A 25,633-nucleotide genomic window follows, 5' to 3' on the forward strand; every position below is an offset into this window, starting at 1 on the left:
AAAAGTGTGGACTTTCAAGAGGGAATCAAAACGGTCACTTGATTGGGACATTTGAATCAATTAAATCGAATGCGTATCTTTCACGCCCGAAAACCACACTCAAAGTGTCTTTAACCGACTCAACGATAGCTTTCCATCGTTTTGGCCAACATTAGATGCCCACATGGGCCTGCAATCCCCGGTTGTCACAGCATATGGCTGTGATTGGCATTACCAAAATTCCACATGACTTTGTTTCAACAGATTTGCGGCAGAAAGAGTTAACAACAACAGATGTTCAAAGCAAAGCGAAAAGCGAAAAAAAGGTAAACGAGTTGCCAACTAGGGACTAAGGCCAACGAAAGAGACGGGGCGAATGTGGGAGAGAGAGCGAGAGCGGCGACAGGTCACCGGAGAGCGGTGGAGAGCGCAACTTGTTTATTTGCCACCCACAACTGGCTGCTGTATAAAGAAGAAGATCGCCTCTGCTGGCATTGGCAGAGCATTTTTGCAGTTAATTTTTTAACTTTATTTGTTTCAGTGCACATTTTTGCTGTATTTGATTTTGATTTGTTTTTGTTTGGCTGTCGCTTTACTGACGTCACTTGGCGGTTGAGGTTTAAATGATATTTTGCCTTAGCTATTGTTTTTATTTTCGTCGTCGTTGTGGTTGTGCCCACCACGATACTTTCTACAAGAAAATGTTGAGAAATCAAAAAAGATGCGACAGCTTCTTCTCTATGTAATGCACCGAAAAAAATAAAATTGGCCTAACTGTACGGATTATATAGATACAAAATACAAACCTCTATAAGATAAATAATACAAACCTATAATTCGACTTGGAAAAATTTCCTTTCCTAACATAAAATTAGCACAAATCATAAAATAAATAGATAATGTGTTTAGAAAATTTAGAAAAATATATTTTGATTTCACAATTACCGAGTTTTTAATGGTTAAAAGGAAAAAAGATTATTTCAAAAAATAACATTCTTATTATTTTTATTTAATAAAATAAATATATCAAAATAGAAACAGTCTTTACAGAAAATCTGAACTTTTTTTCTTGTGTATATTTGTTTGCCTCTTGTTTGTGTATGTGTAATAGCCGCAAAAGTTCATTGGGAAAGTGCAACCTGAACCTGCTGGGAAACAAGACCGCAATTGATTGATAAAGAAAAACTCATTTAAATGGCATAAAACGATCGTTTGTTTTACTCCCCCGAAAACAAATGCAGCCTTTCAATGAAACTGCGGCAATTTAATTGATGGAAACGAGAAGAATGCAATCAAAGAACGTGCCTGCAACTACAGTGGGTTCCATCGACGAATTACCATTTTAAATGGCCCCCAATTGGGGTAGTTTATTACGGGAAAGCGAGAGAGACAAATAAAAGGGAAGCCAATAAGAGAGAACGATCCCCTACAGCTGTTATCAATTGGAGGCCAATGCGATCGCTGCACACGTTGGTCTTTTATTGGAATTGCAATATGCGGGTTCTTTAATTAAAATTCGCGTCCAACGTGCGTGGTTCGAACTTTACGGGGTCTCTAATCTGTATAGGCTTCGATTGCTTGTTTTGATTAGTTCGTTCGTTTGGCTGGGGTTCCTTCGTGTGTATTCGTAAATAAGTGGGGATGACATCACCGACGCCTCTCTCTCTCTGGCTCCCACTCTCCACTTCTCGCTCTCACTCTCCTATGGAGCGATCTCTCTTGGCATCCAATACATTTTGGCGGTGTATCAGTGTGCACTTTGACTACAGTGGGCGTAAAGGAAGGTAATACCCATGTTAGTTCTATTTATGATTTTGTGCTTGGACTTAATTTTCGTAATATAGATATGTGTGGACTTTTCATTTTAGAGTTTATTTTTACCGATCACATTAAAACTTCGAATATAATAATATAAATAATTCGGACTTTAATAAAACCATAAACCATAAAAACCAACCGGGTTTTCAAATTAAACAACTTTAAAAAGTTTTATAAAAATAAAAAAACCTCAAATTTTATTTGTATTATATTACATATTATGAGATAAAAATTCTTAGCTCTAAGATAAAAGTTGATAGTTTTTTAAAATGATCTCTAAACTACAATTAATCACGACTTAAGTAATTAGTCTTAACTTAAAAATATTTCTCAAATCAAGAAAACGGACAAAAAATTACTCATACGCACTGAAACCATAAAATAGCCAATTAAAATTACTTATACGCCATGTCGGTTACTCCTTTAACATTTAAAAAATGCTTAATTACTATAAAACATTTTTCAAATCAAGAAAAACGAACCAAAAATTACTCATACGCACTGTTACCATAAAAAATCCTACTAAAATTACTTATACGCCATGTCGGTTACTCCTTTAACATTTAAAAAAGGTTAATTATGATAAAATATAAAAAACTAAATAGTTTTCATTGAGTCCCAGCCCCACTGTGCCCACACATACCAAGCCAATTGCGGACTTAAGGTTGATATGTTGTTTGTTGGCCAACAAATGCCGTGAGCAAGATACGCGGATAGAGAGCCCAGCACGCGAGAGAGCGATACGGATACGCCAACGCTGAGGAGCTCTACTCTACTCTACGTTTTGAGTTGTATCTTCTCGATTTTTTCAATCAGTCTTTTGGAATTCGCGAAACAATGCGGTCGCCGTACGAAGAAAGCGCTGCTGCTGCCGACCACAAATACCAATACCAATACACCGCGGCCAATAATAACAATAATTACTATAAAAACTATAATGTGAATGGCAATGGGCAGGCGAATGGAAATGGGAATATAAGTGGAAGTGGCAGTGGAAACGGTAATGGAAATGGAATACCTTATCACGCGCGCGAGAATTCGCTGCCATTTAGCTATGGCATAGCCAAAACCTCCACACCGCTGCGCAAAACTCCGACGCCGACGCGTTCGGATAGTTTTCTAGACTTTGATTTCGGGAATACCAATAATGGGAGTTTGAGTTCGGGTACTGGCGGTACTGGCGATATGATAAAGCCCCCCACCCGGCTGACGAGCCCTTTGCTGGTGCGCAAAACGCTGGGCAACGGCGGTAGTCCCACTAGTTCCACGAACACCAACACCATAGCCAATACATACCACTACAGGTCGAGCAGCGCAACGCCGACGCCGGTGAGAGATAATTTCGAGCAGCTGCTGCGGGAGCGACGCGAAAAGGTCTATAACGAATATAGGAACACAGACAGGGAGTCGGGGGAGAGGGGTCGAGTACCGCCCACTCCGCCACAGCGGCAATTCTACGCCAGCGACTCGTATGGAAATGGGTTAAAGAACGGCAATAATTCGGGAAATGGTTTGGGCAACGGCACCAGCTTATACAGAAACACTCCCCCAAATGGACTATCCACTAAATACAATTACGATTTCGAGTTCAATCTTAATCTGGATGATGCTAAGCCGGAACCCACTCCCTATACAACACGAAATATCCAATTCGAGGATCTGCGACTGGATCAGGATGTGCCAGATGGCGTGGTCAATCGGCGGGCCATGGAACGCAATTATCACACAATTAACAGCTTGGAAACGACCCACAAACGCCACCAGTTGGAGCCGTTGGAGCAACTGGGCGCCGTTTATGGCCAGAACCACATGGAGGAGACACTCACGCGCACTCGTCGCGATCTCTCCGCATCCACATCCACATCGAAGTCCACCTCGCCATCGCCAGCACTAGCACTAGCACCAGCACCAGCTTCGCCCATCTATGCCACCAGTACGAAGAGAGTGAGCAACCCAAATACCAATGGCCAACAGCAGATGACGCCTAGTCCCACCAGCAGGCCAGAAACGCCCGCCTTTCCGGTCACGCCGCGCACGCCTTTTGGGGCATCATCATCTTCGTCGTCACCGTCGACCCAGTTTCCTGCCGCGGAGTCCATCTACCAAACAGGGCCACGTCGGGGAGTGGCCCCTACCCTGCAGCCCATCGAGGTGTCCGCCGATTCCGTGAGATTTGCCCAGAGTTCGGCCAAGTTCTGGTACAAGCCCAATCTCACGCGTGAAGATGCCATTGCTCTCCTGGCCTCGGCCCAGCCAGGAACTTTCCTGGTCAGGGACTCCACCACGTACAAGAACTCCTATGGCCTGGTGGTGAGGGTGGCCCAACCTCCGGCCGGATCCCAGGAGCTGGTGCGTCACTTCCTCATCGAACCCACGCCGGAGGGAGTGCATCTGAAGGGCTGCGATGACGAGCCGGTGTTCACTTCACTGTCCGCACTGGTCTTCGAGCATTCCATCAGCCAGCTGGCATTGCCGTGTTTGCTCCGTCTGCCCGATCGGGATATGGTGCCGCCGGTGAGGGCCACTACCCCGGCCCAGCAGCATCTGATTGCTCACGGGGCAGCTACCAATGTGCTGTGGCTCTTCTCCTGCGACACGGAATCGCTGACCGGCAACGAGGCCATTCGCAAGGCCATCCGGCTGATGTACGACCAACGTCCGGCGCCGCAGCCCACGGAGGTGCACTTCAAGGTCTCCTCGCAGGGCATTACGCTTACGGATAACACGCGCAAGAAGTTCTTCCGCAAGCACTATACGGCGGATGTTATCTCGCACTGTGCCATCGACCCGGAGAACCGGATGTGGACCAGTGAGGGGGAGGCGGACAAGAAGACCATCTTCGCATTTGTGGCCAGGAGGTCGCACAGCTCCACGGACAACCAGTGTCATGTCTTCTGCGACCTGTCCGTCAGCCAGCCGGCGTCGGCGATTGTTTCGTTCGCCAATCGAACCCTGCCCACTGAAAAGCTGCGCAACTACGTCCTGTAGGAAGGGGGCGTGGCCCGGGTCAACAGGTCAGCAGGCTGGATTCCACCAGGAGTGGCGCACAAACAGGTGAGACGCATGATTTGGTGCAGTTTGTGAGGGGCAATAAAATAGCTTCATTTGGGTGCGGTCCGTCCTTGGGAGTCGAAATTGCCGATTACAGTGCTCATCCGACCAGGTGAATTCAGTCTTCAAAATTCCTAGTAGTAGTTGGTTTAATATTTGGAAACTGGAAACGAAGACAAATATAACTGCTAGATTTCATTAAAATAAATCAAAATAAATAGTTAGCAGTGAAACATGATATGTGCATTATATTTGTTCAAGAAATAAGAGCTCCAATTATGAATAAAATTATCGTACTCTCGTATTTAAAGCACTTGAAATAATATCTTAAAAATGTTTTTGCTTTCCTTTTAGTTTTTTTCATGAAGTCTATTTAAAAGGTCAAACAATAATAATTCCAAAAAAGCATTTAGTTATAAGCACTTCCATGAAACCATTTATTATTGCCATTATTTAAAATTAAATATACTTTTTATTGTCAAAAACAAAACGTTTCCAAGATTTGGTTGAGTCATTTTTATTTTTAGAGTGTTTTTCCCTTGTTGTTTGTTTTAAAATAGACATTAGTTTTGCTTGCGGAACTTTATTTTTGGCTACCTTGGCTTAAAGTTGTTCCCAGAGAAACTTTCATTGTGTAAAATTCAATGCTCTTCAAATATTTGCTTTACCAAGCTGTCACTGTAAATTCATCATCATTCTTCGCTACAAATGGGAAAACTATTAAAAACGCTTCAGTTTCTGGGGCCCTTCCGTTCGCTTGGGTTCGTCTTCGTTTTGTTTATTTTACATAACGCCCCGGTTGTTTGTTTGTTTAACGGTTTCCATATACTGCCAAGCACACATCGAGAAACACGTATACGTATCTACGAGCGCCATGTAGAAGCATTTGGCTAAAATTTCTGGCTTCACGTTTTTCGCAACGGAAGTTTCTGTCATGAGTCAGTTGGCTATAAATGATTGAGATTCGAACTCAGAATCGAAGAGCCTTTCCCAGCCCATTATAAAGTAGCCAAATTCTGGAGGACCGCACCTATTCAGTGGCCCTATTAGGTATTTCTTTCAATTTGATTAATATTCCCATTCACGGTCATGTGCTGAGGTCGCCCGATAAGGCCAAAGCGCTTAACTGTGCATTGCCATGCTACAGAGGCAACTTTTCATTACTTGCCAGTTTATTCGCTATCAGAATTAGACGGCCAGGTGATCCACTATACTGTTTATTATAGAGCCCAACATTTGGCTACAATTTGTGGGGACTAAAAAAAGATCTGCCCACGGACGAGTTTATAGTTGTTGATGTGTTGTTTGTTTAGCTTTAAAGATACATATTTTTGAATAACTTGATAAGAGACTCGTTGTTGAACTCGCTTAGAACATTCTCAAACAATCGTCCGATTCCACCTTGAATTTTTTGGAATGTTTCACTTGAGCCATAAAGCGAAATATGCAAATAAACAGCCGTTCATAGAAATCGATTTTACTTTTCTATATAGCGCAAAAGTTGAAATAAATTCATACGAACCGGCGGGCGTCAATTGCGCATTTCAGAAAAACCGCATACCGAACACACAAAACTTAATTCCAGGCACGTTTGCGTTTATTTTTTCTATTTATTCCATTCCCGACGAGGTTCGGATAAAAGTTACTGTAAATAAAAACCGGGGAGGTCTAAAAATAATATTAATATTTCAAAGAGGTACCCTCACCCCACCTCAGTCCCCCATTGTTTGTTCGATCGAGTGATCTATTTGATCCGTAATTAAGCAATTATACTTGTATACGAACAATATGTATAGTACATTGGAATTTATGACCTTGTTGCTGCGATTTAAACCGAATTTCTTTTTTCATCTCTTGCAGGCAAATGGAATTGGTCGGTTATGCGGAGGAGGAGCCCAGTGCTGTAAGATGTACTAACTAATCACTTTACGAAATTATGTCTTGCGATATAATGAGCTTAACTACGAATATGTTAACAGAAATGATGTCAGCCGTAGTTTATTTAGACACGCACACACTCAGAAATCGGCGATATTTATGGCAAAAGCTAAAACAAATGTACACATGTGTATTATCAACTTGAATTGACTAAATGCACAGTGGGACAAGTGGATTCTCGTGTCTGATAGCCTGTATTGGAAAAAGCAACTCATATTTGTTTATATGCCAAAGTTATAAACAAAACCATGAAGATTATATAATTTTTTGCAGTTCAATGAACCATTTTAAAGAATCTCTAACCACTGTGCAGAGGGTGAAGTGAAATTGATCACCGAAAGTTGTCTGTTTATTAGCAAAAAACACTGGATGTGTAAATATATTTTTGAGTTGTGTGTTTTTATATAGGGTGCGCTTGTCAGACAAACGGAATTAAACTAATCTACCATATAATTTTAAAGCGATTAATGTTAATTTAGAAAGTTGTTGATTAAAACCCAAAAGTGCAAGCTATCCAGCTTGCTATCCCCTAATTTATACCAGTAATATCTATATAAATATATGTATATGCTTAAGCTCTACTAATGCAGTCAATATAAATAAAGTGCAATGTTGTTAAACAGATTAAAAACCTTTTATTATGGTACTCCAACTGATTTGCGAAAAGCATCGCCCAGCATCTGTTAATAATTTGTTATCTAACTAAAAGTACAGACACTGCGTTCTACATTTCAGGGCTGTAAATGTCATATATCAACAAACATGTGTTAGGTCGGTTGCTTTTGTTGAACAATTAATGGTTTATGTACCCACGGGCAATATACAAAAAGCAATTGTATGAACACAACAATTGTTTAGTAATTTAATCTTATCGTTTGCCAACGACGAGATCTCTATGGTCAGCTAACTATAGGAAAGTGTGGAGCACTTTTCGAAGTCCAGTCAGTCACCCTTGCATAAATTGGATTCGTTTGTTCCCTGCTCTAGAAGATACAATATACAAGATACAAGTAGTCTCTCGCTAAATGGACAAATGCAATATATATTTAAAGGCAGCCCACAGTCAAGTGTGCCAAGTGAAATGAAAACGCGTCCGTCGACTCGACCTTGAGATCAATTTGTGGCGGCATGACGTCATCGGCTTTCAATAGCAACACAACGACAGCTGCCTCACGCTTTTCAAAAACGATTCTTACAGGAATTTACAAATTAAATTTTAGGCTAATGCTCCCCAGCGGCGATCTGTGCACCCACATTTTAATGATTTTGATTTCAGCATTCTATGTTTATTCTATTTTCGACGGGCTGCTAATTTCCTATATGTATTTACCTTGTCAAGCGCCCCAAAGAGACCGAGTCATGTTCTTGTCTAATTTTGATAATTAATTGATCGCCGGAGAAACGGCAGTCGCTGAAAACAGAGACAAACTCCGGTGCATGGGCTGTGCCGCGTCGCCTTATCCAGACGCCCGGTGACGAAAGCAATATCAATCAAGATTCCAAGCGAGACGTATTGCAGGTTTTTGTATCTTACATTTAATACATTTGGATTTGGTTGTGTGTACAAAAGTGAACATAAAATCAACGTTCAGTGTGTGGTTTTTATATATCTACATAGCTACATACAATATCGTTCGTTTACATCATATTCAATTTAACATAATAAATACATTTTAATAATATATACTCGCATACGTATATATAACAAATAATACATCCAAATTAAGCAGAGTACGATCCGCATTTCGGATACCCAGCATGCAGATTCAACATTTCGCGTGGACAACAGAATTCCTCGTGTACAAAAATACATAATAAGCCCTAATTCCAATTCCTTTTCAATTTCTTTTGGTGGAATATGAATTGATACAAATTTGTTTTTTCCAAAATCTTGTCATTTTATATTCTTTAAATCTATAGCATTTAAAAAATCTTTACTCTGATAAATTCGTTTTAACGAATTTGACAAATTTATGGAAAAGCAAAAGTTTATCAATGCTAATTCGGCCCTGAGCTATCAAAATTTGGAATCAAGAAAAAGGGGGATAATAAAAAGCTCGGAGAAAACTAAGAAGGCTCCACTATTTCTGTGCCTAGTTAAATATGGTTTATGTGTATGTGTGTTTGTCTCATATTTAAGATTAGTTACAAAAATTTCTCTAGTTTTTCACGAGCCTATTGCCATATTGCCATTTTCCGTTCCCATTTCCTGTCTTTTGAATGGAGGGCAACTAGTTTGACTTCGCCGAATACGGACTGGTGGAACCCACCGACGGAGGCGTGGGCGTGGCTCCGCTACGTATACCATCGCCCTCGCACACGTATTTTCCTGGGAAACGAATGAGTTATGAGTTATACTATATAGTATTTATACACGTTGTATATTTAAACCTACCGGAAACGAATCGCCGTTTGACCAGCGATAAACGATAGCCGCTGCCTTGGAGCTCAAACTCGATGCCCGAGAGTGTGGTGCCTTCGCAATTGAACTGGGTGGCCAGGAGAGCCGGTGTTGAGGGACCATCGTTGAGCTCCAACCGGGCCCGCAGAGTGCCCACTCCGCCATCCTGTGAGTTCTGCGAAATGTCCGTAAAGTTCCACACTAAACGATTTGATTCACCCAACCTGGAAGGCAAATTTATGTTATATAATTTTTGTTTAAATAAATCTGTACTATTATTTGTTTACCAGGCGGAATGCGGTTTGGACTGGACATTACGAACAGATCCGTTGACAGGCACAGATAGAGTGACATTCAGTAGAGGCGAGGCACTGGCCATGGCGTGATTATTGTACTTATAGTCCACCTTGAGTGCCGTGTAGCTGGACTCACACTTCCAGTAGCTCACCAGCTGGAAGGGACAAGAACTAGCTCCCGGTTTGGTGCGCACCTGATATTTGAGTATGTCCACGTTAAAGTAGGAGGCTGCAGGGTTATTTTCCGCTTGCCTTCGCAGGAGGGCCGTCAAGGCGTTCATATTGAACTCCAGCATGGTGCTCACAGTGCTCGACTGCTGACGATCTCTGTAAATAATCCGTATACAAATTTTAGATTCTGAAGTAAGAGGAATTACGAAAAGCTCAAAACTTACATTTGCACCAGCTTTCCGTTGGGCACCAGATTCTCAAGGTTCTGAACGTGCTTAATGCGAAAACCCAGCTTGGCTGGATTAGGATTATTGGCTAACAGGCCGGCAATGCCGGCTGGGAATGATAACATCATATCACCAGACACCTTCACCTGGCAGCGCGACTCGTCGCTGCCCCGGAAATAGGCGTGAATGATTTCATGGAATGCCACCGCCAGCGGTATGGTGTCCGAAATACCAATTGTGAGCGGTGAAGGTCCTCGCGAAGAGCCCACTCCCCCGATGGCAGTGCGGAACTCGAGGCTGCCAATGCTTTCGGCTCGGTTCATGGCGGTCACGGGAGCCGGAGACATTCGTCCGCGTCCCGGGGCAGTACCCGTTGCCGCTGGTCCAATGGCAATCATATCAGAGCGTCGTGATGGCGGACGCGGGATGGCTATACTTCCACCAGTAGACGTTGAAGTCGGTGTTGGTATCTGTCTTCCTGGCGGTTTTCCCAGCGTCGCCGATGAAGGTGCAGACATGCTCATGTCACCCAGCTCCGAGAAGATATCGCCCAGATCTGCATATCGGCTGTTTGTAGTATTGTTTGCATTGTTATTGTTGGATAGCGTGGGACTCTGCAACGGAGCATAAGGATGCACACTAGCCGTGGGCGTCGAGGCGTTCGATATCTCCGGTGACTGCTGACGGGACGACGCCGGAGCTCCTCTGGCTGCCTGCAATTGCTGGCTGTGATGCTGTTTGGGTAAGGATTTTTAATTAATTTATAAGTCTTATAAATCCTTAAAAATAGTAGGCTAAACTCACTGAAAATACTCCAGTTGGGGACAGCGAAATGTTCTCCACGGTAGCACGCAGCTCATCCACACTGGCTGACATAGGAGCCTGACCATTCTTTAGCGGCTTGATGCTGACATGGATCCGACGCTCTTGTTTGTCATTATCCGAGTCCGTATCCGAGTCGGAGTAGAAACTACCTGCTAAAATAAATAATTCCCATTTTTAGTGATTTTTTCTTTAAAATCTTTTTCATGGACTTACATTTATCCTGGCCCTCTTCCCAGGCAATCTCCTTGGCTGGCTGTATGCTGAATCCCTCTTCATCCACCTCATAACCTGTTCCAGTGCCACTTGAGGCGCCGGGAGCCGTGGTCGAGGCCGAGTTAGTGAGGGCACCTGTATTGGGCAAGCTGCCACTGGCAACGGCAGCTCCTCCACTGCCGCCCATGCTGCTCGCCCCCGCCGAATCCACGCTTCCTTGAGCCGAAGTGACCGAAAGGGCGGCCAAGCCACCGCCTGCGCTGCTGCCGCTGGAGTTCTGTGTCTTCATGCTACGTCCATGATCGTCATAGTCCAGTAACGTGTTATTGGCCCGCTCCACACTGTTAAATAATATTGAAGAAATTATGTTGGAAAAAGTTTAAATAATGGTAGTAACTATTGATGTATAAAAATTTATGTCTTAAACTCACCTGGTGAGACCTTCCTCCTGTATGTGCTCAGCGGCCTCGTTGTCTTTCTTTTTCTTTGCCTTTTTGGTCTTCGTCTTGTCGCGACGACTTCGTAAAATGCCAGAGACTGCCGGCGAAATAGGGTTTACATTAGTTTTAGCAGGACATGGGGTTAGTAAAATGACTGACTTATTAAGCAAGCTAGAAACTAATAGAACATATAGGAAAGGTAGATGGCGCCTAAACACCGAGCTCCAATAAGGAGTTTCAGTATACTTCAGTGATCGGGAAAACTGCATTGTGGTGGAACAGTTGAAACTTAAATGTAATGTCTTCCTCAGAACTCAAACACCGCCGTAAAGTGCTTTAAAAATAGTTGAATGTTAATCGGGTATGAGAGAACAATAAGCTGAGCACACAGAAAAGCCTTTACATATTAAACCTAAATACATGCATTTTTTTTGTTTTCATTTGGGTGTTTTGGAGCTGTACAAGTGTTTTAGTAGTTGGACGGGGTGTGAAATGGAGGGCCAATCACGTTCATTGACATTCTTGAATCATTTACCCTGAGAGTTTGATGTGAATATATTTAAAAGTGACGTTGCACGTCTGGACGTTGTCGTTGTGGCGGTTCCTGCTGCCGCAGATGTTGCTGCCGTAGCTGCTGCAGTCTGTTGTAGGTGATCTTGCTCATTTAATGATTTCGATAGCTGTTGTTCGCTTGTCGTTGCGTTCAATTGCTTCTTGCCAGCCGCATTTGCCGTTGCAATTGCAGTGGCACTTGCGGTTGGAGTTAAGGCCTCTGCCTGTTGCTGTGCTGCCTGATCTAAAGTTTTGATTTCGATTAGTCGATCGGTGCATGGATGGGTGGATGGATGATTGGGAAGAGCGATGGCGGTTGATGGATGGCGGATGCGATGGAAATGGATGTGTACAAAGCGTGGAACACGGAAATTAGACATAGATAAGCAAAGAGAAAAGGTTACAGTTGTTAGTGCTGTTAGTTAAATAGCTTTGATGGCATTTGGTGTGCTGTAGTTTATGTAAATAGTCCCGAGAAATGTCTGATTGATTGGCTGGTGTTTGAGTGTACAGTTTCAGATAGTATATAACTTAAAACAAGAAGAACCAAAAAAATAAGAATTCATAAAATAATATACATTTAAAGTATGTTTAGTGAAATTCAGAGATAATTTACAAATGTTAGGACAAAGTGGTGTCTAATGCTGTACAGGCTTAGACAATTTTAATATGAAAAAATTTGGCATTTTCGTAAGCCTTCTTTATACAGTCTGATTTCTAATCTAAGCTGTCATTTGTCAACCAAGAAATCAAACTGTGTAAAAACACATTTAGCAATTTTACATAGTTTTATACAAAGCATTAGACTTAGCACTCTTCGGAAACATTTTTAAAAAAATTACAAAAATTTTAATCAACATGTATACGAAGGTAATTTTGTGACATGTACAGAAATATATCTAATAACAGATAAGAAATATGTTACAATAGAAACAGGTAGAGTTAAAAGATAAACTGATAGTTCTCACAAATAGAAAGACGATGAAACTATAACCATAAAAAGTGAGCACAGAAAAATAATAAATTAAACAAAAACCAAATAAAATAAAAGAGAATGAACCTTGATTGCTAGTATCCTCAGAATTAGGGGAATTTTTGGTGGTGGTGAGATTATTCGTGCCAGTTGTTGTTGTAGTTGTAGTTGTTGCTGTTGTGTTGTTGGTGTTCAAGTTGTTGCTATTGTTGCTTGCTGTTGTTGTCGTGATGGTGGTATTGTTGTTGGTGCTTCCACTTCCGCTTCCGCTCATACCGAAATTTCCAGCGCCCGCCGACTGCTGCTGTTTGGCAGCGGGCAAAAACCAGGATCGCAGACTCTTCACCGTGGACGTGGCTCCACCAGTCGGTTGTGGCTGAATCGCCGTGGCATTCGATCCCGCCAGCATATCCGGCGATGTGGGACGCGGCGATCCCATGGCTCCCAATATCGGATCCTCGGCATAGGGGATGCTTCCGCTAGCCGCACTACCGCTGCCCAGGGAGATCGCTGCCAGGGCATCGCCCCGCTGATCCATGGAAACCATGCTGCCCGAGGCTGTCGCCGCTGCATTTCCAGCCCGTAGAGCTGCCTGAATGCTGGTGGCCGAATTTGAGTTGGATGCAGTGGCCGAGACCTGAGGCTGCTGCAGACGAGAACCACTCGACAAGACCACATACTCCAGCTCGGGCATTTCTGTCAAATAAAAATAAAGAGTTGGTCATAAGCAATTATATAAGTTTTCCAAAACTATAAATTAATTATAAACAAACGACAATGGAATATTTAATAAGATACCTGGCTTCTCCAGACCCGTGTACTTGTTAAGCACAAACTGTTCCAAGAGTTTGTCCACCGACATGTCGACAAATTGTCTCTTAAAGTCGGAATGTACTTGTCCCACCATGTCATGATTGTTCTGCAGCATTTCTAAATAGGTAGACAGAAACTCCTTCATTTGCCGCAGATGCACCTCCTCAATCTCTTGAAAGCGCTAAAATTTATTAATTTTAAAAACAACATGAACTCCGAGCAAGGGTATCAAAAATGTTATAATATAAATACCTTGCAGGTCTGAGTCATGCGTCTCTCAAACTCATTCTTTATAGGATTATGCTTGTCCAACAGAGCCTTATACTCCTCTTGTAATTTCTTGAGCTTACTCTCCAGTTTCTCGGCATCCTTGTGCGAGCCATTGTCCTTGCGCAACTTCTCCAGCTCCTGGACCTTGCTGGCGTACAGATCACGCAGTTTCTGCACTGCCACCGTCGAGGTTTGGATGGCCTGTACACACTCCAGGGTCTGCGATTCCTCCTCCTTGACGGATTTGTGCTTTTTGTGCAGTTCGTCGGCATACTTAGCCACATCCTTGACCAGCTCGGTCAGCTTCTGCACCATCTGCAGATGGAGGGTGGAGAGTTTCTCCGCCGAGGTTCTCAGTATGGTCCAAACGGGAGCAAATGTACTATTCAGTGTGCCAGCCTTGTGGGCCAGCTTGGACATCATCTTCGAGTTCTGCTCCTCAATGTTGGACTTTTCGCGCAGAAACTCGGACAACTCCTTGCTGGCCACCAGGCCAAACTTCATGTTGTGATACAGGACATCGTAACCATTGTTTTTCTCGCCCTGTAAATTAAATTTTAATTCGTTTATGACGAGTCATCATCTAAATTTATTTTGCTTACCCAAAAATAATCGTTGAAGTCCACCGTCATCTTGCTTCTTTTTTTCTGATCCCAATGCTAGTTAATCTAAATCTTATTTTCCTTCACCACTCTCAATTAACGTAAAAGGCTTTCTGGCGTTGTAATTGACTTGACTTCTTTAGAGGTCCCAGGAGCTCAACGATCTTTTCGATGCTACTATTTGCCTGGGCTGGACTCCTCATCATCAGTTTCAGTACCGTCCTCAGCATGCATGGGCATAGGTTGCTGTCGACTATCTTTCCTCTACGTAGACTATACTGCAAGAAAATAATTATAATTGGATATAATAATAAAATGTCCACAATTTTATTTATTTTACTATTGAAACATAAGCCCAGGAGTTTAGTAAATCCTTTTTTAATACTCTAAGCAGACTCAACAAAAAAATAATTGTTGCTTGTTTCTAAGTAAGAATTTATTGAATTTTTGACAAATTAAAATCTTAAACGGTAAAAGTTTGAAACTAAAGAAAAAACAAAAAAGACATGAAATGTATTTATGCAATCTAATCCGCTTTAAGCTTGGCCATTTCCGCATCTATGCGCTCGTCCAAAGCCCTGGTCAGGATTGTGCAGCAGTCCTTAATGGCATGGTAGATGATATTCTTGATCTGCAGCTTATCCTCGTGATTGGTGTGGGAGTGTGAGAGTCTTCTGAACTCATGGGTGAGATGGTAGCAGTGAGTTATGTTCTCCGGCGAAACAAAGTCCTCAGCCACCTTGATGCAGTTGTGCAGATTCTGAACTTGATGAGGTGCGCCAGCCGGTATAAAGACTGCATCCCCCAAGCACTGAACAATCGGATGTCCCTCAACTCCATATTCCTTAAACAAACGGGCACGTAACTTGTCGTCCAGATACCAATTTTGATCATGAATGGGATCGTGATCGGGCTCCAGGCGAAAACCCTTCTCTAGGGTCACACGGTTCAGCAAGTCCCTTATTTTGTCTGCATCGCGAGCCGGAAATATGTGCCACAAAGCTCCGGGCAAGACATCTGGCGATTGGCAACGAGCTCTTGTAATATAGTCGCATCCACCGAGAGCAATAGCTTTCTGCGTGGCCGCTAGCTGCGGCTTAGTATCCCCGTCCTGGGGGATTCCCACATAAACCATTATGTTGACTGCATCCGAAATGTCCAAATGCAGATTGGTTGTGCCCTTGTCCGGATGCAAAGCCGATCCGTATGCATTGTACATCTTAGGCCCCAAATCTGGTGGGACAAACATTTTTGGCAGACAGCTAGCAATGTTCAGGTTTCCCGTTCGCAGTGTGTACTCCGGCATGGGCAGTCCCCTCATCAGATCCGCGAACCTGGTGGGTAGTATCTCGGCAAAATCGTCACCCGGCGGCCAATCTTTAAGTTTCAAGAGCATGGGCTTGCCATTGGCATCTAGCAGACGCTTGTTCATACACTGAAATCCCTCCCAGAAGTGACGCATCGGCTGATTGGGCACCAGATTTCCATTTAGGCAATTGATTAGATCATTGGGCTTGTCGCCAAAGTCGCGGCAGAAGGCCTGCGGATGCCAGAGATCCAAGTTCAAAGAGCGAGCCACCTCCGAAATCATCACCGGCTGGCCGCATTTCCACACCTCCTGGTAAAGGACTCGATTATCCGGATGCATGGCGTCAGTGAGGCGCAGTAGCTTGCCATCGCAGAGCCACTCGTGTGGAACACCGGGTGCCAACTGAGTGGAGTGAGCCAAAGTCATGGCTCTGGGTGGAAGAAACCTCCTTAAACCGGCCAATCCCTTCCTCAGAAAATTAATGTGTTTAAAATTGTCAAAAGCCGTGGTTATGGGATCCTTTCCCAAGGTTTCCTTGGTCCAAACTCGTCCTGGCACATAATCTATGCCCCGCTCTCTGGCGAACTCCAACTTCTTGGCGTGCAATTGTTCTAGGCGCTGCTGCTGGTGCAGCTTCTGCTCGGAAGCCAGCGAGGAAAAACTGGTGTGCTGCTTTAACTGGGACTCCTTAATCATATCCTGGATCAGCTCGTTTAATTGAGCGTCTTCCACCGCCTGCTTGCTCAGCAGACAACCGCACACCTGTGGCACCTGCCACAAAGTCCGAATCTCATGCAACAGTCTGCCCAAGACGTTCAGGGCATCTCCGGCTATGATCTGGGTAAGCATCAGCTCGGTGAGGGAGTGCTCTTGGGGGCCACTGGGATCGGTGCAGAGGAGCCAGTGATACTCGTCGCATCCCTTTTGCGTAGCAGTCTCCACGCGTCGCAGTCGCAGTCCCTCCTTTCCGATCCTTAAAGCAATCCAGGCACACTCCAAAGCCACACTTGCGACATGTCCAGTGATAGTTAAACAGCGTGGTGTCACACACGTCGCAAATCTCTCGGGTGCCCTTAACGGCCTTCTTCCAAGCGATGGTGCCGTCCGGATTCTGATGCAATCTCAAAGCCTCTGCCTCCTGACGCCACAAATAACAAAACTGATCGCCAGCATGGAGCAGGATGTACCTGCAGACCTGTATATCCATATAACCGCTGGTCGGGGCCGTACTTCCATCTGGCTGCCAAATTGCAGTGTCCTCCGGTGTGGGCTCGCTGTAGGGATTCGGGAATCCAACCACGCCCAACTCTCCATTCTCATTAAACTGAAGGCGTCGAAATTCATAGAAGCGGCAATACACATCGTGGCCGACGACAGTTTCACCCTCTTTGGGAACTACACTTCTCCTTCGGCACTCCCGACACTTGGGAATCGGTGAGGAGCCTCCTGCTGGCTGTGCTTGCTGCAGCTTAAAGCAGGGCAAATCTTGCAAAAATATCGATCCACTGGTCCGAAACTCATTGTGCCGTTGCTGCTCTTCTTCAGTCAGCGGGGGCACATGGCCCATGTTATCTTCTTCCTGCTGCTGAGCCTGATCCACCCTCAAATTTGGATTCTCCACATCCCGGCATGCTCTCTTTGTGGAGGAGGAGTCGTTGGATATGTGTATCTCTATGATGGATCTCGGTTCCGAGCGAGTGGACATTGGAGATGTGGCCGAGGGCACTGTGCGCTTGCGGCTTGTTCTTGTGGCGACAAGCGCCGCCAATTCTTTTTGTGACATTACAGCTCTTCGGTCTTCGGAAACGAGAAAAGAGGGAAAAAAAGATCGATGTTTGAGGTTTTTTGTGGACTCTGCATCTGGCGCCCTGGTAATGCTTCCCGTGAGAAGGTGGCTGCTGCTTCGTGCTCTTGCTGCATTATATTTTGTTTACTTTACGCCTCGCCTCTCGTTCTTCCGGTCGCGTTTGGCCGAATTTCGCGCTTCTTGCACACGATTACAACGCGCCCGGTGTTGCAACATTGCCGGTAATGTGGCGAACAACTTTCGTTGGCTTTCTTCTTCAATGCACACGCACATTTTAATGAATAGAGCAGAGCTTTAGAGAATACAGCACAACTACTCACTGCCTCCACATTACCAGGCACACAGAAAACACTTAAAAGTATCATATATTAGCTTACATTAGCATAAGGAGTTAGAATAATAACAGTACAAATCAGTTTCCAGTTCTTATGAGATTTTACTAAAATTATAAAAACGGCACACTCATAATACTAATTAAAGTACACCATGATCAGAATTGAAAGCCAAATCTTTTATTGATTTTTCACATTTTGTTTAAATTGATAAATCGATAGATAAGACATCAATATTTAAATTGGACTACTTGATAATTTTGTTCCTCTATATAAAGGCCTACACAAACTATGTTCAACTACAAACTACTAATTCGGCGCAGTTATTTATTTTTGTAAATGAATTGTTATTTGCTTGCTTAATCAGAATATTTGTGTTTACCAAGTAGATCACGAGAAATCAATAAATTATGGAAGAAGTTTAAATATAATTGAGCAGTTCATCGAAAATCACGTATACGTCATGATGTCATAGTTACAGTAGAGAATAACCACTAACATGTACTTTTAAATGTCTTTGTTATATTATTAAATTGACCGCAGTTGTAGGCGTCCAATTTAATCAACTTTATTTTTGGAAAAATTATAAATTATAATTATAAACGGTTCAGTTGAGGGTTTAAGATAACTACAGCCCATTAAATACATTCCACATGTATGTACATATGTATTGCCATAATATGGGCGTCACAAACTAAAAGCAAGCAAAATGCTTGATAAAGCCCTCTAAATTCTCGTTGAATGAGTTTGGAGAACTGAAAATTCCGCTATTTTTTGCTACTTCTATTAGGAACATGATAATCAAATGAGAAGCAAACGAAACCCACAGAAAGGTTATCGCACGATATGACGAGGTTTCCGGGGGATTGCAACTAACAGCTCTGTTAACAGGGGCAACAAGTGTCACCAAGTCCAGAAATACGAACCGGAGGGAAATGCAGAACCTGGATAATTGAGGCGACACCGAGAAATTAACCCCTGACTGACACAAAAAAGCAGAGGAGCAACAAAACATAATGCCTTGTTTGTGTTTTTGGGCGTTCACCGCCGTGCAGAAGTCTTACGAAAAACAGGAAAAGAGAAATGAGAAAAGCACGAAAGGCAGAAGAAAACCCTACAAGCGACTCCAACCCCTGTGCCAAATTGATCAATCAATTCTCTCGGTGACCTTTTAATTCGATGAAGGTCTGCACTTTATATAACAATTGTTTTGCCCGAATATATGTATACGCTCCTCTGGATTCATGTTCCCTGATAACGTCTTCAGATAAATATTTATGTATGCTACACTGCACTGCACACTAACACTACCAATTTGGAGCAGCTCGGCAACACTGTCCTATTACTACATCGCTCTAGTTTTGTTTTTTTTTTCGTTTTTGGTCAATGAATTTGTTTTTGCTCGCGCATTTAGAGGTGCAAATTGGTTGAATTTGCTGTGATAAATGCACAATTAATAAGCACTTGGCACTGCTGCAGGGAATGCACTCGTTGCAATTCAGAACCGCTGCCTTTGTCGAGTTTTATCAATTTAAATTTGTGTACTGAATGCCACACACACCAGCACACTAGTCATCACACGCACGCACACACACCCACACGGAAAACTTGGCGTTCCTGCATACCAAGTGGATTGGCTAGAACAAACAAGCCAACTTCGAGGGGAGTGGACACTTACATTTACTTATTGCATGCTGTGCAACTGCTTGAGTGTAACTTCTGTGATACTTTGCCCGTTTTAACTTTAGTCGGTTAGGGAAAAATTCGATTTTTCATTAGCACTGAGCAAAGCGCAGCTAGAGCTGGAACAAGAATCGACGTTAATTTGATTCTAGGGGTGGCAGAACAAATCGATATCGTATCGATATTCAAGGCGTTAGCCGATATCGTGATATCGTGTTATCAAAATGTTCTAAGACTCTAACCTAGGTAAAAAACCCTGATAAGGTATCGCGTTAGCAAAGACTCAATTTGCTTACCATTAGTTCTTTTAACTCGGGGACGGTCACACTCTCCGCCGGACAGCTGCTGGAAAAATGTCTTCAACGTTAATAAAATGTTTTAACTTGGCAAAAGCTGCGGGAAATGTGACGGTACGAAGATTCCTGGCCGGTCCCATGCAGTCATGGCAAGCCTGCAGGTGAGTTCTCTCAGACATAACCGACTTTCACACAGAATTATCCATTAATGCGTACATTTGTTTTTATGTAATATGTAGTGCGCTCGCTTTGCAGACGCCGCTTGCCCAGATGCAGATGCACACTTCACCTGTTCGCCGGGATCTGATGGAGTTCTTTGACGATAAGAAGAACTGGAGCGAGACGGAGGTGAAGGTGGGCCGAGCCTGGCGGACGGAGGAACTGCGCATCAAGTCCAACAAAGACCTCCACCAGTTGTGGTTTGTGCTTCTCAAGGAACGCAACATGTTGATGACAATGGAGCACGAGTGCAACGACAAAATGGAAACCTTTCCCAGTCCAGAGCGCATCGATAAGGTAGCCTATATAATCTGATGAAAGTGAACCCCATATAACCCTCACTCGCAGGTGAAGATTTCTATGGAGAACCTGGAGACAGTGGTGAGGGAGCGCAACAAGGCGTATCACCTGCTGGAGACAGGTGAAACCGGAGAGCGGCCCCAGAAGCCGGTGCAGAATGCGTTAGGTCTGAAGATCAACTACAAAACCTGCGAGCACGCCCTGCCACCCTTCATGAACCTGAAATGGATCAAGTCCCGCAACATTGGCTTTGGTGGCCGAGCTGTTAACAGATTCTTGCTGAAGTACCGGGAAAAGCTCTACAATGCCAAGCGCAAGGCCAAGAAGTGAGTGAACTCGGGTTGTATTAAGAATCCTAATTAAAATCTTATTTAATTGCAGCCGCTCCCGCAACGAAGTCATGATGATCCTGCGCCGCAATCCCAACTTTGACCTGGGAGTACTTCGTCGCCAGTTCCCCGATGTCGACGTGGAGAAGCTGCGCAACGAAGACAAGGTTCGGGGCCACTATGTGCCCAAGGTTGGCGTCTGAACTGGGAAGATTGCAGTTATTTAGTGATTAAAACAACAAAATACCATTAACATTTTTAATCTTCGTCAAACTTAATCTTTGTGCCCTGGAAGGCAGCAATTTTGGGTTTAAATTTCTGCTTAGCCACCCAGGAAGGATGCATGCCCTCGGTGGATGAAGGAGCAGCAGTCGAGGCCGGGGGATTGTTACTAGGCGTAATAATTCTGTCCGCCTGACCATCTTCCCCAAATGTGATCTTCTTGCCTTTAAAATCACTGATAATTGGTTTCTGCAGCTGCTTCGCCAGCCACGAAGGATGACGATCGTCAGTTGGCTTCTTTGCTTTAAACTCCTGCTGCCTTTCGGGTCTTTCCCAACCTGTATTTGTTCTTCGCTCTTCGTTGCGGAACCTTTTGACTGGCGGTGGCCTCTGCTCCTCTTCAGCTTCACTGTCGTTATCCCCGGAAAGAACCACGGCCGTGGACATGTACGGTTGACCCGATTCAGTAATGAAAAAGGGATCAACAACATGTGTAGGACGATTATGGTCTGGCTTGGGTTCCTCTTCTTCAATACTAAGCTGTTGTTCTGGCTTAGGTCTAGGCTTCTGTTCTTTGGCTGGTTTTCTTTCCAAAGGCTTAGGCTTAGGTTCTTTTGTCTTGATTTCCTGCTGTTGCTGTTTGTGTTGAGAGTTTGCCTGGTTTTCCTGGACTGTCTTGACCGTTTCCTTTTTGGTTTTCTCTGGTTTTAATTGCTCATCTTTTGTGACTATAGGTTTTTCTTTCTTTAGGTTCTTTTCCTTTTTGGTAAGGGGTTCTTTTTTCTCTTTGGCGAGAGCTTGAGGTTTCTCTGGTTTGGTTTGAGGGCTCAAGATCTCATGCTTATCCGCCTGACTGACTTCAAGAGAATCTGAATTGGAGATATCTTGCTGATCCTCCTGGCTGACTTCAAGATTAGATGTATCCTCCGCTGCTGCTCCCTCAACTTCTGAACCCCCCACTTTATTTTGCTCCAACCACTCTAATCTGTTTTTAGTTAAAGCCTTCTGCTCCTTCAGCTCCTTGCGTTTTCTTTTCCGCTCCTCAGTGCGCTCTATTTTGACTCGACGCTTGCTCGTCTCCAGGATCTCCTCGCGCCATTTGGCCTCCTTCTCTGTGCCCAGCTTGAGGGTCTCCACAAATGTGTCCACCAAACCGTGCATCAGCTTGTTTAGGCGCAACATGGCGATTCCCAGTTCATCCGGAGTGGAGCGTTCGTTGGCAATCACCACATTGGGATTTGTGCCTTCCTGGAGGAGCGACTGACGCACTATGTCCAGGCATTTTAGGGTCTTTAACTGGGACAGGCATTCGCTGTTTTTCCGCAGTCGAATCTTTTCCTTCTCACTATCCGGGTTTTTTGCCAAAACATCTTTCGTCTTTCGCAGCTTCTGAACGAGCTTAGCGATGGTCTGTGCTCGAGCTTTCTGTATCACTTTCTTGTTGGTTATGACCTGTGAAAAGTATAATTAATAAGTAACTCAAATTTTATTAAATAAAGATTTATTTACCAAATTATTGAATTTCAATCTGTCCATGCTGTTTTCGTGACAGTGGTGGTCGTCCTAAATGGCACAGGTTTGCGTCTGGGCTAAAAAATGTTTACCCAGGAGATGCCAACCTGACTTTCTATCATAACTTCGACGTGCCAAACTGATTGCTTGGAACTCTGTATCGATGAATTAATTTTTAATATATATTTTATTTTTTTTAAGAGTTATCTATTTAAAACAGGCTATATGTACCAAGTCATATCGCCCTATAGTACATATTCTGCTCCCTAGGGACTCCTGTGCTCCCCCGATAGGACAAAACTATCGATAATGCCGGCCAGAACACAGCAATCGATAGATACATCGGTTTGGTGACATCTCTAGTATCTTCACAGCTACGTACAGCCTAGATTTCTTCTACATTTTATATACGAATTTATTGTTTTCTTGCGCTGTTAATTGCAATTACCGCACGCAATTAAAAGTCGCGCAATCGAGGACTACCGCCCGTCGTACCGTTAATCGCGAACGTAAAACGTGCCCAACAACAACTGCGCGGAAGAGCGAGAGAGAAAGAGAGGAGCGGAAAACAAGGAGGAGCTAGCTGAAAAGGCAGCAACAAAGAAGGTCCGCAGTCCCGGCAGGCGAAAAAAGACAAAAAAAACGCGATAAACAACGCGAGTTAGTTCGAGCCGAATTAACAAATCCGACTTATTCATCACAGTAACTGTGAGGGAGATAAACTAATATGCATAAAGGGCCTGTTTGACTTTTAGTTCGAGTTTGAGTCATTGATCTCTTTTTGTCCGTCTGGCTGTGTGCATGCAGTGCGTGTGTGCTAGTGCTAGTAAGCGCCAGTCACAGTGACGTGCATTAATTCCTGCCTAATTATGCCTTTAATTTATTTTAATCAATCTTAATTAATAATTTACTCCACTTGCAGCCCATACACACACTCACCCACACAAACACACGCGCGCGGAGAGAGAGACTGCAGTATAAGAGAGAAATCATCGATCGCGAGAGAGAGTCTGCGACTGTGACTGCGCCTGCAACTGTGACTGCGACTGTGACTCCGACTACGGCCAATCGAAAACGGACTCCAAATGACGGAATACAAACTGGTCGTGGTTGGTGCCGGCGGCGTGGGCAAATCCGCGCTTACCATCCAGCTTATCCAGAACCATTTCGTAGATGAATACGACCCCACAATCGAGGACTCTTACCGAAAGCAAGTGGTTATTGGTGAGTACTATTTTTAAAGCTGGTTGCAAACGGCACAGCGGTCTCCACAGAAATCTCTAGGGTTTATAGTTAAAACGATGGTTTCCTATTTTTTTAATGGTTATTAATTTACCAGAGATTTTGTGGATTTCACGTACACCACAGGACTATATTAAAGCTAGTTCATATAAAAGCCTGTTTTGGATTTTACTTTCAAAAAAATTATACTTTAATACTGGTTATTACCGGTTGTCTACCCGATATCACTTGTGCAAATCGGTTATAAAGAACCAATCGAAAATGAAATTCAAAACAGGTCTGAAAGGTTTCCTTCATTCTAAAGCACTTTTTTTTCCCCGACAGATGGAGAGACCTGCCTGCTGGACATCCTGGACACCGCAGGCCAAGAGGAGTACTCAGCCATGCGGGATCAGTATATGCGCACAGGCGAAGGTTTCCTTTTGGTCTTTGCCGTCAACAGTGCGAAGTCCTTCGAGGACATCGGCACCTACCGTGAGCAGATCAAGCGCGTGAAGGATGCCGAGGAGGTCCCCATGGTGCTGGTGGGCAACAAATGTGATCTGGCCTCGTGGAACGTAAACAACGAGCAGGCAAGAGAGGCGAGTACAGGTTATCAGAACCTCAAACGACCTTTCTATTAATAATTAATTCCGAACATTAGGTAGCCAAACAGTACGGCATTCCATACATTGAGACATCCGCCAAGACGCGCATGGGCGTGGACGATGCATTTTACACACTGGTGCGCGAGATCCGCAAGGACAAAGACAACAAGGGACGAAGGGGCCGCAAAATGAACAAGCCGAATCGTAGATTTAAATGTAAAATGCTCTAAACGGCCACGTATTGGTTATTATTCACTTTTTATTTCTTCAAATGTCGCCTGTTTGTCTGTCTGTGCGTCGGCGGATCGCCGATCGTCTCGGGATTGAAGGTTTGTCCATTCTGGACACAATGCAAAAAACACACACATGTGGGAGCGTGTTGGTCGGTGCAATTGTCAGATAACAAGAGAGAAATTGTAATTAATTTAAGTAACTAGAGTTTTATGTACGTCGAAATGATTTTGTGAATGTGTGTGTTTTGTGTCGTTTGAAAGGCTGCGAGGCGCCCTTTTAAGAGTATTAACAATAACAAGCAAACAAAAACGAACGAAGCAAATCGAAAATGAAAATGAATATGTACCTCTACATAAAACTATGAATACTGTTGTAACTGCCTTGGTTCAGCTGCTATAACCGTTTGTTTTCAACCAGCACTAAACTCGATTCTATGTTGTTTGTACTTTACCAGATAATCCGTGCTTAAACCCGATACGCGATGTAAACAGATATTGTGAATTTTTAGAACTCCGTTATCAATTGATTTTAGACCCTCGTCATGTTTAATCTGTTCCAGCACACTCGTACGAACAGAATTCCATTAGTAATCATCATTAAAAAAAAAAAACCATATACAGATAAGCTCACAGCACTTTTCGCACAAACGAGCCAATTTTCTAGCCCCAAACTAGATTTCTGTTCGGTCAAACACATTTTTGTGGTGCTATGATGATAAAATTATAATCCGCATGAGTTCTTGAAATTTGCCTTTCTTTCTACTTACAATACCCATACTGACAGATCAATCGGAGAGAAAACAAGCAGCCAATTAAATTTACATTATATAGTTTGCTTTAAGCTTTTTATACATACATACATACATTTAATATTTAATTTTTTGTATTCATTTTTGCCATACAAAAAGGAAAGAAATAAATCGATTGTGTGTACTATTTAGCCAATGTGGGTTTTAATAACTACGGTCGTCTGACAGAAATGGGTATATTTCT

The 25,633-nt window shown here is 43.5% G+C and overlaps 6 protein-coding genes across 8 annotated transcripts; 3 read left to right on the forward strand and 3 right to left on the reverse strand.

Moving 5' to 3' along the window:
- The first annotated feature begins 2,595 nt into the window (after window positions 1-2,595).
- LOC108042031 (tensin) lies at window positions 2,596-7,410 on the forward strand. Its single transcript, XM_017120135.2, has 2 exons — window positions 2,596-4,851; window positions 6,709-7,410. Exon 1 carries the CDS (start codon window positions 2,635-2,637, stop codon window positions 4,783-4,785), a length of 2,151 nt encoding a protein of 716 aa, XP_016975624.1. The 5' UTR covers window positions 2,596-2,634; the 3' UTR covers window positions 4,786-4,851; window positions 6,709-7,410.
- An 889-nt stretch (window positions 7,411-8,299) lies between these two features.
- Window positions 8,300-19,803, reverse strand: LOC108042029 (F-BAR domain only protein 2). Of its 2 annotated transcripts, XM_017120132.2 has the most exons (13): window positions 19,696-19,803; window positions 14,570-14,847; window positions 13,950-14,510; window positions 13,683-13,878; window positions 12,972-13,580; window positions 11,895-12,155; window positions 11,351-11,456; window positions 10,920-11,260; window positions 10,686-10,858; window positions 9,879-10,615; window positions 9,475-9,810; window positions 9,182-9,411; window positions 8,300-9,115 (listed from the first exon to the last, which is right to left on the reverse strand). In XM_017120132.2, exons 2-13 carry the CDS (start codon window positions 14,597-14,599, stop codon window positions 9,018-9,020), a joined length of 3,678 nt encoding a protein of 1,225 aa, XP_016975621.1. In that variant the 5' UTR covers window positions 14,600-14,847; window positions 19,696-19,803; the 3' UTR covers window positions 8,300-9,017. The 2 variants fall into 2 exon arrangements, with proteins under 2 accessions (XP_016975621.1, XP_016975622.1); XM_017120133.2 differs by lacking the exon at window positions 11,895-12,155.
- On the reverse strand, window positions 14,988-19,809 carry LOC108042030 (lysine-specific demethylase 3B). Its single transcript, XM_017120134.2, is given in 3 exon segments — window positions 14,988-16,844; window positions 16,846-17,675; window positions 19,696-19,809. Coding segments are annotated over 2 exon segments (2,565 nt in total). The 5' UTR covers window positions 17,662-17,675; window positions 19,696-19,809; the 3' UTR covers window positions 14,988-15,095.
- A 182-nt stretch (window positions 19,810-19,991) lies between these two features.
- LOC108042032 (39S ribosomal protein L47, mitochondrial) lies at window positions 19,992-21,099 on the forward strand. Its single transcript, XM_017120137.2, has 4 exons — window positions 19,992-20,157; window positions 20,236-20,512; window positions 20,564-20,841; window positions 20,897-21,099. The coding sequence occupies exons 1-4, from the start codon at window positions 20,054-20,056 to the stop codon at window positions 21,045-21,047; spliced, it is 810 nt and encodes a 269-aa protein (XP_016975626.1). The 5' UTR covers window positions 19,992-20,053; the 3' UTR covers window positions 21,048-21,099.
- On the reverse strand, window positions 21,089-22,703 carry LOC108042033 (DNA ligase 1). The gene is made up of 2 exons (XM_044458702.1): window positions 22,576-22,703; window positions 21,089-22,518 (listed from the first exon to the last, which is right to left on the reverse strand). Exons 1-2 carry the CDS (start codon window positions 22,600-22,602, stop codon window positions 21,103-21,105), a joined length of 1,443 nt encoding a protein of 480 aa, XP_044314637.1. The 5' UTR covers window positions 22,603-22,703; the 3' UTR covers window positions 21,089-21,102.
- Window positions 22,704-22,920: 217 nt separating this feature from the next.
- On the forward strand, window positions 22,921-25,580 carry LOC108042099 (ras-like protein 1). 2 transcript variants are annotated; one of them, XM_017120230.2, is made up of 4 exons: window positions 22,921-23,184; window positions 23,501-23,802; window positions 24,145-24,401; window positions 24,464-25,580. In XM_017120230.2, exons 2-4 carry the CDS (start codon window positions 23,664-23,666, stop codon window positions 24,635-24,637), a joined length of 570 nt encoding a protein of 189 aa, XP_016975719.1. In that variant the 5' UTR covers window positions 22,921-23,184; window positions 23,501-23,663; the 3' UTR covers window positions 24,638-25,580. The 2 variants fall into 2 exon arrangements, with proteins under 2 accessions (XP_016975719.1, XP_016975720.1); XM_017120231.2 differs by lacking the exon at window positions 22,921-23,184 and adding an exon at window positions 23,202-23,286.
- The last annotated feature ends 53 nt before the right edge of the window (window positions 25,581-25,633 follow it).

This window comes from Drosophila rhopaloa, unplaced genomic scaffold (assembly GCF_018152115.1).
Source record: "Drosophila rhopaloa isolate 14029-0021.01 unplaced genomic scaffold, ASM1815211v1 contig_167, whole genome shotgun sequence".
NCBI lineage: Eukaryota > Metazoa > Arthropoda > Insecta > Diptera > Drosophilidae > Drosophila > Drosophila rhopaloa.